The sequence below is a fragment of the Nilaparvata lugens genome, chromosome 13, assembly GCF_014356525.2.
Source record: "Nilaparvata lugens isolate BPH chromosome 13, ASM1435652v1, whole genome shotgun sequence".
Classification (NCBI taxonomy): domain Eukaryota; kingdom Metazoa; phylum Arthropoda; class Insecta; order Hemiptera; family Delphacidae; genus Nilaparvata; species Nilaparvata lugens.
In genome coordinates this window covers 20,892,149-20,904,364 of record NC_052516.1, presented here as the reverse complement: position 1 = coordinate 20,904,364, position 12,216 = coordinate 20,892,149, and the positions used below count along the sequence as shown (strand labels likewise).

Sequence of the window (12,216 nt, the reverse complement as noted above, 5' to 3'; positions counted from 1 at the left end):
GTCTGTCAGGCCTAGTACCAACAATGATATGAATCTTTGTCGGTGTGGAGACTGCAGTATTTTGTCAATTTAGCCTCTATCCACAAAAGTGAATCAATCCCACCTAGCAAAAAACATCAGAATTGTTTCAGAGGCATAAAATATAAAATCCCTATAATTTAACATCCAAACACATTGTGATTACTCAGCAAATAATTCAATGACGAATCAATTGGGTTGATTTACTTTTGGGTTAAAGTAAAAATAAACTCATCACAACCTAACCCCACTCAAATCAATCCAATTCTACCCAATCTAACCTAACCCAAAACAGCTTGAGCTGAAAATTCTCGATACTTCAAATAGCAGAATATTCAAAGAGACTACTGAGGAATTTGGTTACAAGAGAGATGTTTCTACAGTTTGATGGAGTTTTTCTCAAATGCAGTGTGAGAAATGAACCTAGTGAAATTATAATAATTAAGATGATGTCATCTTTATTTTTGGACTTCAAATTTTCACGGACATTTTGATGACCTGACAAATTTTATGATTTTTATATTTTAACTGACAAATGCGAAACCTGCATGAATGATTATTATTATTATTATTAAGCTAGCTTCAAACACGTCATCAACTAACCTTGTAAGTGAGTTTGAGCTGCCTGGCGGAGAAGTATCGGGGCGGATCGAAGGCGGCATACTCGGCGTCGTCAGCCAGCAGACCATGCAGGGCGTTCTCGCGGCAGTAGGCGATCACCTCCTGGTGGTGGTCATCCATGGTGCACATGACGGTCACCTCTAGGTGACGCAGCACCATTCGCACTGCGGTGCGCAGGCACACAGGTGGTGTCCACCACACCTTCGGCGGTGGTGTGCCTTTCGTCGTGATGTGCCGTAGTACCTGCAAACAATTCAAATAGATAAATAAATGACTATCTTCATTGACATAGAAACGCCAGTCAGGTTCCAATTTTATACAGCTTCAATAATTTACGTTACAAGGATTTTACGAAAATTCAACCAAACAATTAAAACTACAGATTCAATGCTTATTACAATTCAATTATTGACAGATAACTTTGAACTGAATTTATTGCCAAAAATCACTAATACATATTTGTACAATAAGCCTATAATTACCAGAGTATACATTACAAATAGACGGTGATTATAACTTGAGTATAACAATATTGTCAATGTAATATTTGATACTGCTAACATAAGATTCCTTGTATGTTGGCAGTGAATTGCAGTTAACTAACTTTATTATGCTTCAATTATTCAACTTAACTAGTCTCTTTCAAGGATTTCACCAAGTTTTTATTTTACCTAGGGAAAAAATGGGAATTATTTTTTCGCCAAGTTTAGAATTTGTTGAATGGATAACACGTGACATTTACTAATTACTAGATTCATAAACAGTACACTGAAATGAGGAGAAAATATAAAAACAAAATCAAAAAATCTTGCAATTCGTATCACAAATCGTCTTCATTAACAACGTTAGTAATTTAACGTTTGTTAAACCTTAGAATTGAAGCATTTACGAACTACAGCTGGTTTGATAAATTATTCAATTCAAATTGCAATCCAGAAAAAAACTATTTCAGTACTATTTGAGTACTACAGTAATAATCAGTCATTGATATCAACAGTTTTTAGGAACAAGACGAAGAGGCAGGCCAAGGGAACGATGACTACAGGACGTTGAGAGGATTTGGCGGCAATGTCAGGGAGAGGCTGGAAGTGAAAAGCGGATGTGCGAGATGAGTGGAGGAAATCGTAGAGAAAGCCAAGGTTCACCCTGGACTATAGTGCTACGAGAAGAAGATATACAGTAATAATCTTTATTAATTGATTGAAATACCTGGTTAACTTTGACACGGGTCTGCTGCTGGTTTTGCACCCACTCCTTCATGCGCTGTGACTCGATGCATCCGTTGAAGAAAACAACCAAATCGATGTTTGCCTTCTTGAGGCTGTTCACAAACTGAGACAAAAACATAACCATACGATTCCACTGACCACCGCATGCCCAATCTAGAAACAAACATTCATTTATTACAAACAATTAATTATTCGTGCCTTTGTCATTTTATTTCAGATACACGTTACATAACAATTGTAATATTAATCTACCAAGTAGCCCTATCAAAATACTTGGATGAATAGCCTAATTCATTTTTATTTATTTATGAAGATAACTAGTTAGAGGTTACGCCTCATGTATTTATATCCTTCACAAGTAGGCTACAGTGAAAAATTGACAATGAAAATACAAAAAGCAATGTAATTTATTATAAACTAGCAGGTGACTCGTGCTCCGCAAGGGTCATATTGAAAACTTGCCCCTACTAAAATCTTGAGAAATTTAAAATAGGCCTAAAACTATTCTCGGTTAAAATTAAAAATCTATAAGCAAAATTTCAAGTTGATCAGTTGAGAAGTTCAGACGTGATAATGCTTCATTCGTGAATTTCCTATCCAGTCCTTTCCTTAATTATAGTTATAGATAGATTACAATTGCAATATTTTTATTAAAAAAGGAAGTATAATATACTAATAATCCTTTGGGATTATTTTCTATGATAACGATTTTTGTAATGCTCTTTAGGGTATGATTATGATTTTTTAGTCATCTTGTAATAATTATTTCCGTAACTGGTAATTTCATGCTCGGTATATATTGTAAAAAAGAATGGGAAATAAATTGATTTTGATTTGAAAAAAATGACAGTAGTCGTTATGTTACAAATGGTAGGCTAAATCATAAATTAATTAATTTAATTATTACAGTATTAAACATAAAAATATATAAAAACTCTAATATAACCAAAATCAATCTATTAAATAAAACATAGTAGCTCCGTTCACAATCTAGTATTGGTATTGACTCAAATTATTTATTCATAAAATATTTTCTTAATTATCAACACTAATCTCGGTAATTACATATTGACCCGTCAACAATCAAGTATTGGCATTAATACAAACTTGTTCATTCATTATTATGATTGGATTAATTTTTGAATTTAAATAACTTAAAAAATTTGAAAAAGAAAAATCTAGTTCAAATATTGGAAATGTAAATCTTTTATCACGTCACTTCCCACCAATGTCAATTTACCATTAATCTGCCTGAATGGAAATTGTTAGAAAGTGACGTAATGACAAGCACTGACCACCAGTAACTTTCCATTCATACATTCTCTGTCTATAAGCATATTAAAAGATACTCAAGTTTTTAATAATTTTGAAGAAAACATATCTTCAAATTGACTACAGCTTGATACCTTTTTTGTCAATTCACAGCGGTCCATATACGGTCAATGTTATTGTACAATACAGTAGGCCTACCTACTTATAACATCAGACCCCAGTGTCTATGAAATGTTTATTATAGTTGTGTGGTTCAATGTTATAAATAATAAGTAGGTGCTGATATTCTACAATAATATTGAATGTCTAGGGACCGTTTGACTCGATTTAAACTAGTGAACTTAATTACTATAGTGAAGTCCACGTTATACGGTAATGACAATATTTGATCATCATTTGTGTATCTATCCTTGCGTCTATTATTCAACAAAGCAGATAGCTCTATCCTCTTCTAGCTTTGCTAAGTTGCCAGATCGTTTTTCAACGATGTAGAAATAATTGATTAGCAAAATATGTAATCTCAATTATGAGAATTTATAATTTAGTCATTCAAAAATATATTTTCTTAGCGAATAAGTTATCATTATTCTAAACAATAATGATAAACTTGTTCATTCATTATTATGATTGGATTGATTTTTAAATTTTAATAACTTAAAAATCTAGTTCAAATAGTGGAACAAGTTCAAATAATAAACCGTTAATATTAGTTCAAATAGTTATTCTAGTTAAACCGTTATTCTAGTTCAAATAGTGGAACTAGTTCAAATAATAAACCGTTTATATTACATCATATATACCGGTATAAGCCATCCTCTATGGAAGGCAGTAGCAAGGCCGAGAATCGGTAACGCTGTTCTCCTATCTTCCACCATTGCCATTATAAAGGTGCGTAACTTACAGACTTTCGCTCTGCTCCGCAACCGAACGTCACTCGAGCAGAGCGATTGATGATCGACCGGGGAGCAAGAGTGGAACGCGAGAAGAGCTAACATCTCCCGTAACGTTCATGATCGGTGCGAATGCAGAGCGGGGGCGGAGCGAGGGCGGAACGAGGGCGGAGCGTACGCGGAGCGGGTTGGAGGCGCGTATATCTGTACGCAGCTTAACGTGCACCTCACTATAATAACGGCAATGTAGTCAACTCAATACTTTGTATCAAAATAAATACAACAGAAAATAATGAACAAAGAAAAAACAGCGTAATAGCAGACTCACCAGAAAAATATCCACCATACAAGCGATCCAGACAACATTCTCCGTCGACTACCAGACTAAATTGGTTGGGCTGATGATTTGCTCCCTTCTTCTGTGCTTGCTTCACGAAACGCGCTGACATCGTTTTGGCAATTCGAACCAGATCCACGTTGGAGCAAGACCCTTGTACGGTACCCCCCTCCAGGTACGCTTGCAAGTCCTGAACCCCCATTTTGGATTCACTTTCCTACAACCTAACCTCAAAAACGTCCACCCTATTCAACAACCCACGATTGGACACTGTCCAAGATTTCAAAGCTGTGTCACCAGCAGTTAAGTTGATTTTTTCCTTTCTATTCAAAGTTCTCTAAACTATTTGAAAAAATAGTTTGCCATGTCACAACTTGGAAAAGTGTGAAATGTCTCCCTCCCCCCTCACATGAAGTGACCCATAACTCCTTCTAGTATCTCTAGTCGAAGTATTGAAGGAATACGACAAGTCCAAAAAGATCTGAAAAATAAAAACAGAGAAACAAAATTAATTGAGGCATTTTAGCAAGATTGAGGGGGATTTCCACATATCAGTCAGTGACGATACAGTGAAAATATAACTATCTTGAGTTTAAATGGGACAATTTCCATACAGCCCGGCCGTTCTAGTATGAATAATCTCACTATAACTCATGGGAATAATAATTATACTATCTATACCTAAAACGATCACTTAGTTATTTTTAGTTATTAGTTATTTTATGTTAAGTCCATAAGGTGGGCAAAAAACCCCCAGGGACACGTCATGAGAATACAAAAAGAAACAAGTAGGCCAGTCGACCTACTAGTCCAAAAGAAAAACAAATAAAAGCAAGCAAAAGGAGAGAAATTAATCAAAAATAGGCGCTTACCAAGCTGTTGTCCAACATGAAAAACTCACGGAGTGAGTACTAATTGAAGGAACTCTAATACTGATATCTGAGAGTCTGCCCTTATCATTCAAAGCAGTTTTACTATCACAAAAATTCATTTTAAATTTCATTTTCTCAATTTATTCGATTATATTTTAACGAATCATTTACATGTAATAGCCTACTGATTTTTTATTGAATAGTGCACTTCCAAATTATACTAAAGTACAAATTCAAAGTATTTATCCCAAAGTCTAAATCCAAACATGACAATAAATCGATTTGGTTCGGAACCCACTCAAAGCTGTATGATTTGCCATCATCATACTTCTCATTACCCACACACAAGCCTTATGCTCATTTGGACATTAACCTCAGAAAAAAAATGTTAGACTGAAAAAAATAAGTAGGGATTTAAGCTATCAGTAGACAAAATTTCACCAGCTATCAGTCGACTGTAGGCTAACAACTTATACTATCCTGAAGCGAATATGTATAATTCCATTGGAATAATATAGTTCGTACCTAAAACTTACAAGAATGATACTGACATGTGGAAATGGGTCTATGATTTCTTCAGATTGGCCACTAGCAAAACTTATCTTAACAGACTTCATTCTAAAAATTTCAATAGAATTATTCACATGAACATTTATTGAGTTTATACAAAAAAATCGAGGTTAGCTATCTAAAATGATTGTGAATATGTCTCATCACCAGTGTTAAATTATACATTTAGGCTATCTAAGTTAACTACAGGACCTTAAAAATTTCCTGACTAAAAATTAAGGTAAAAAGCAGAGAACTTCTATAATAAAATAAATACATCGAGAAATTAAGCTTTAAACATTGTTTATAAAAGGTTTTAGAAGAAAAGACTCGAAATATCACAAGTTTTCATTGGCAATAAATAATATTAGTATACACTGAGTAGGATTATCAACTTTATGAACTTGTCTCGCTTTAGATATTAAAACCAAAAATAGAGTATGGTAGGCTGTAATAAACGGCAGAAAAACATTTCAACTTTAGAAAGCGAGAAGTATTGTTACTGGTCACAAAGAGAAATATTTTTGATCTATTATTGTTTGAACAGCCAAGTCAAACAAACTCAAAATCACAACAAAAGACATTTATTGGGAAAAATTACTAAAGATAATGGAATACGGAACGACAATAGAAGTACCGTACCTTCTACCTGCCGAATAACAAAAACATACGCAAATAAAAAATAAAAATCTGAAGTAGGTTTTGAAAAAAAAGAGAATCTGAATTAAATGAAAATGAATACAGTACCGCAGCCCATAAGCAGGCCTTCTTACAATATAATATATACAGTAGTATTGAACATAGGTCTATTGAATAGCGGCTAATAACTTGAAACAACCATATTGTTAAAAAGTTTTCTTAAAAAACGACTATAGTCTGTGTAGAATAAGTTGAGACTTAGTTCTCCATCCAAAGAAATTACAAGGTTGCCAAATCGTGTAAAATTGCAAGTTTCTCAAATTTACAATTCAACGTCAGAATTGGAAGTAGAATATCATCTCCAATATGCTAGTAGTGCTAAAAAAGTTTCAGGGTTGACGGATTAAAAGAAAACTTAACGTTTTTGATGAAATTGGAAGCATTGCTAAAATTCTTTCAGGATTATGGGGCTTCGTAATTTTATATCAAATTAAGGAGGAGAATGTCTCCTTTCTATTGGTATCTGGATCATTTTTATCCGACCTATTTATTTTTAAACAAACTACAGAACGCTTGAAACATTCAGTGACTACGAGCCACATGATTATAAATAAAGTGAAAATGACAAACTCGCCTTGAATAATGCAAGCAATTTTGCATTGAAGCCTTTCTGAAGGGAATCAGTTGTTTGTGTTTGAAATAATTCACTCAAATATTTTTCAAATTGCCAGCCTTTAGTAAACAATTTAGTGAAAAATGCATAACATGCAGGCGCCCTACTAACTTTAGAAATCCTTGAAGACTAAAATACTATTTTACAACAACTTTTGACAATTGAAAAAATAAATTCAATTAGGCTACTTCTGAGAAACTAAGGCGTTCACCACCCACTTATCTTTTCACCACCCAATTATCGAAAACTCCATGTTTTCTGCTCTCGAAATGTCTCGACATTGACAAACATAATCATTGATTAGAAAATAACCTATAATAGGTCGGATAAAAATGATCTAAATACCAATAGAAAGAGACATTCTCCTCGTTAATTTGATATAAAATTCTTACGCATTATGACGCCCGATGACTCTGAAAGGAGTGGTATTCAAAAGAATTTTAGCAATGCTTCCAATTTCAAAGTTTTGTTTTAATCCTTCAACCCTGGAACTTTTTTAGCACAACTGGCATATCGGGGATAATATTCTACATCCAATTCTGACGATGAAATAGAAATTTGAAAAACTTGCAAATTTACACAATTTGGCAACCTTGTAATTTCTCCGGGTGGGGAGCCAAGTCTCAACTTAGACTATGGTGAAGCCCTAGTTGATTAAGAATAAAAGTAAAAGAAATCAAAGAAAATTTTCTCTTCAAAGTCAATGCCATTAACTTAAAAACAGTTTTACAATATTCAAAATCCAAATGTTAGCCTATTGCTATGTTTAGCATAAACATCTTAAAAAAAGGTTGTTTTTCAAATTTTAAGTTGTCAATGTTATGTAAATTTTATCATTTTAATTATAACATTGAAACAGCTCTGTGATAATATTGATATGATTAAATCAACTTCATAATGAACTTCCCATAGGCCTACTGTAGATGTAGGCTACTTTTTTAGGTTGACGTACTATCGGTAAATAATGTATGTTGTAATTGATTATTAATTAATAAAGCCTTTCCAAAGATCTCTTTTATTTTTTAGTAAAAGCTTCGTTGAAGGATAAATACTACTTAAATCAAGGGGTTTAAAATTAGATCAAAGTCTATTGATTTCTATATTGCTAATCTACTTACTTGATCATTCTATAAAGCTAATTATTAGATCATCGCCTAGACCTAGGACTTTGTCTGTAGCACGGACTTTATTCGTCTATCGTGTTAACTATTTACTCAAATTAGTAGATTCTTTCAAGAGCATTGAACTTTATGAATAACAACGTAGCTAATAAGAGTAGTAACAATACTAATTCAAGAGATCATAATTATAAAACTCGTCCCTTGATTCACTGAAAGCATCAATGGAAAAAAATTATAGGACAGACAACACGATCAATAAGAAAAAAATCCAGATTGATCACAAATGGTTGACTCGTCTTCAGCCATTAGCCCATTGCCCACACAACTACGACTATACTCATGGCCAGATTACAGATAAGACCTTCAAAAAAACTAATATTAGACAAACAATTCGATAACTTTACTGAAATTTTAAAATAATAGGTCATAAACTATCATTTCTAGTGAAAAACAGCACAATTTGTATATATTATTACAATTGAAAGGATGTGGTCCCTCCCATTTTCCTAGCTACAAAACCGGCAGCATGGCGAAAAGGCAACCGGAAAAGAATATGTTAACTCTAGACTGTATAACTATGCTTGCGACATATTTTTATAGATTCAAAGAAAATAATTACTTACCTAGAACGTATCAGAAAACTTGAAGAATTCAGACACAAATTAATCAACTGAAAAACAACAATTAGCCGGAGCGACACGATCCGCCATTTTCGTTGACTGCAAGAGAGAAAGAGCAGAGAAAAACAAGAGCAAGAAAACAAGCCAACGGAAGCAGAGTGACGATTTCAGTGCCAACTGAACTGAATATATCAACTTTCCAACTGCAGTATAAGCTATGAAATAGGATAAGATTGATAATATTAAGATTTAAAAAACATTTAATGAATTTATTTATGTATTCCAATATATAAGTCAGAGGAATAGAGAGACTGATAAGATCAAAAGCTTTTCTCGTTGTGATCATGATAGGTGCCATTTTATTAACGCGGGAACAGGTAAGTAGATTTGAACTAGGAACGCTCTGTGCAGGGTTTGATTCTTCTTGAGCTTGCCTTATTTGTACAAATAATAATGATTCTTGTATGAAGCACTCTTGTGTGATAATAGAACTCTCTATTCATTAATATGATTAAATAATTGATTTATAAATATGAGGTAGGTAACTATGTACGGCAATCAATTTCTCAGTTTTAAATTATTACCAACCAATCAAAAAGACTACGGTACGGTACTATTTTAATCATAATTATCATCAGAGTTAGTTTTATATTTGCCTATTATATTAAAGCAATGTTAATAATTGAGTTTAGATCATTTCAAATCAGCTAGTCTGCAAGCTATAAAAGTTTGCTCGACATAAAAGTTTGGAGAGACTTGTTTCATTTCTTGTTTAATATTAATTGATCATTACTCTGAACAAGATGCTCTTATTGGTTCTTGCTCAGAAACCTTATATCATCATATGATGTATCCCGGAGGCCGCATTATGATATTTTTGCCCTCTTCCAAAGGGTGATGAGAATTATGGTATCACCTTTTGTGGGATAATGCCTCCGAAGTGAAGGAAATACAGAAGGCTACCTCTACTGTTGATGCAAAAGAAGGCCATTTGTGGGGATTCCTTGGGGGCACATTTTTTGTGAGTAAGAGGTCTTTTACTGTGTCTAGTCAGAGACTTATAATACCCACAAGTTAGTATACAAATAAAACAGGTATCTTTACTTTGGTTCAATCTTTTTTTTCATTTCTTTGAAGTCAGAGGACTTCACTAATGACGTACCGGTAATCTATCTTCTAATGTTACAGTAGGCTGATCAGTCAGCCACAATAAATTGTGGACAAGCTGCAGGTTTTAGCCAGGAGTCTGCCAAAGACAGTTTTGAAGAGAATACTAGGGGCTTTACTTCATAATCCCTTCTACTTTCTGAGAGAATAATTTTTTTATTGTGATTCACAGACTGCGAGTATCTATACTCGTACTTCTTGCCTAGTTTTGCTGCTTTATGCTAGATGGTATGTTTTGAAACAAACTTTTGTAAATTTTTTGTTGCTTGTTGTATGTTTGACTACATTTTGTTACTTGTTTAACATGCCTTCAGGCAGTTTCTTCTTTGACTTTTTCACTTGAACAGATGGCATACTCTGCTCTCCATAAACAGAAGTATTTCATTAAATGGGTAGTAATAATTATTACACTTTTTACTTTCCTTGCCCTATTACCATAGGTAAGGAAAGTATTGCTTTCCGAAAAAATTAAGGTACCCCAATTTCTAAATTTCTGTACGTTTCAAGGTCCCCTGGGTCCAAAAAAAAAGTTTTTGGGTATTGGTCTGTATGTGTGTGTGTGTGTGTGTGTGTATGAGTGTATGTGCGTCTGTGTACATGATATATCATCTCCCAATTAACGGAATGACTTGAAATTTGAAACTTAAGGTCCTTCTCCTATAAGGATCCGACACGAACAATTTCGATCAAATGCAATTCAAGATGGCGGCTAAAATGGCGAAAATGTTGTAAAAAACAGGGATTTTCGCGATTTTCTCGAAAACGGCTCCAACGATTTTGATCAAATTTATACCTAAAATAGTCATTGATAAGCTCTATCAACTGCCACAAGTCCCATAACTCTAAAAATTTCAGGAGCTCCGCCCCATCTATGCAAAGTTTGAATCTAGAATCCCAATTATCAGGCTTCAGATACACTTTAAACAAAAAAATTCTTGCGGAAATGATTGAACATGAAAATCTCTACAATTAATGTTCAGAAACATTTTCACCTAAAATTGAAAATAAGCTCGAAATTCGAGAAATTGTGATTATATCAATTGCAAACTGTTGATTCTATTAAATCATTCACTATGAAGAGATAGCAGATCTCGTGTGTGTCCAGTGTTATTGTCCTGTCACCACCTGGCTCAGATCTTTGAATAGTAGACTTGAAATGCTCGGGAACACACTAGTGTCAGGCCGCCAGGTGATCAATTTTCATAACAGCAAGGAAAGTTGTGTGAGTGCGCCACACCAGATTTTTGTATATTTGACTTATGTAGATTACATTTTTTGTTACTTGTTTAATATTCCTTCAGGCAGTTTCTTTGACTCTTTCACTTGAACAGATGGTCAAGAACTGGACTTGGAAGCAGATACTCTGCTCGCCATAAACAGAAATATTTCATTAAATGGGAAGTAATAATTATTACACTATTTTTATAAAGTAACTCGTACTCATTTGTTTTGTCATATTGCATCATTATTATTTGTGCACAATGATTCATTAAAAAATTAATAATTAGAAAAAAATATTTTTAAATGCCCGAATAATACGGTATGTAATAGGTCTACTGTGGATGTAGAAATAGTCAAATCATTCAAGTCACAAAATACTTAAAATCTGACATCTTAGTAGGTGAATAACGGTACTAGTCTAGTATCACTATATATTATGAGGAGTACTATTTAGTATTTTAGTTCATACCAGTTTAGCCTACCAGCATGGGAATTACTGATCCTTCCTTGGAAGATGGTGATATGACTGTTTGGTTCTCTATTTCTATCCCAGTCTACTTTTGTTATACTACCCAAGTTCAAAATACTAAGGTGCGTACAGACTTTCGCTCTGCTCCGCAACCGAACGTCACTTCAGCAGAGCGATTGATGATCGACCGGGGAGCAACAGTGGTTCGACCGGGGAACGCGAGAAAATCTAACATCTTCCGTAACGTCCATGATGGGTGCGTGGGCGGAGCGACTGTGGTTCGATGGAGGAACGAGGGCGGTACGAGGGCGGAGCGTGCTCGGTGCGGGTTGGAAGCGCGTATATGTGTACGCAGCTCTATACATACATCATATTCTCTATACTTTCATAACTATACTTTACTTTGAGTTATTGTTTTAATAACTATACTTTCATCATACATTCCATCTTTTCTTTTCAATTGAGAAGAAGCGGTAATGGACAGGTGCTATACTAGTAATTTCAATGAAAATCACCAA

The 12,216-nt window shown here is 34.1% G+C and overlaps 1 protein-coding gene across 1 annotated transcript in view; it reads right to left on the bottom strand.

Moving 5' to 3' along the window:
- LOC111053468 (constitutive coactivator of PPAR-gamma-like protein 1) overlaps window positions 1-8,979 on the bottom strand; it is a 48,478-nt gene extending 39,499 nt beyond the window's left edge. The window contains exons 1-4 of the mRNA XM_039440060.1: window positions 8,845-8,979; window positions 4,359-4,848; window positions 1,849-2,021; window positions 622-882 (exon numbers count right to left, since the gene is read on the bottom strand). Of these exons, the coding sequence (XP_039295994.1) occupies window positions 622-882; window positions 1,849-2,021; window positions 4,359-4,569 (645 nt within the window). The 5' untranslated portion in view covers window positions 4,570-4,848; window positions 8,845-8,979. The remainder of the gene's footprint in view (window positions 1-621; window positions 883-1,848; window positions 2,022-4,358; window positions 4,849-8,844) is intronic.
- Window positions 8,980-12,216: the final 3,237 nt, after the last annotated feature.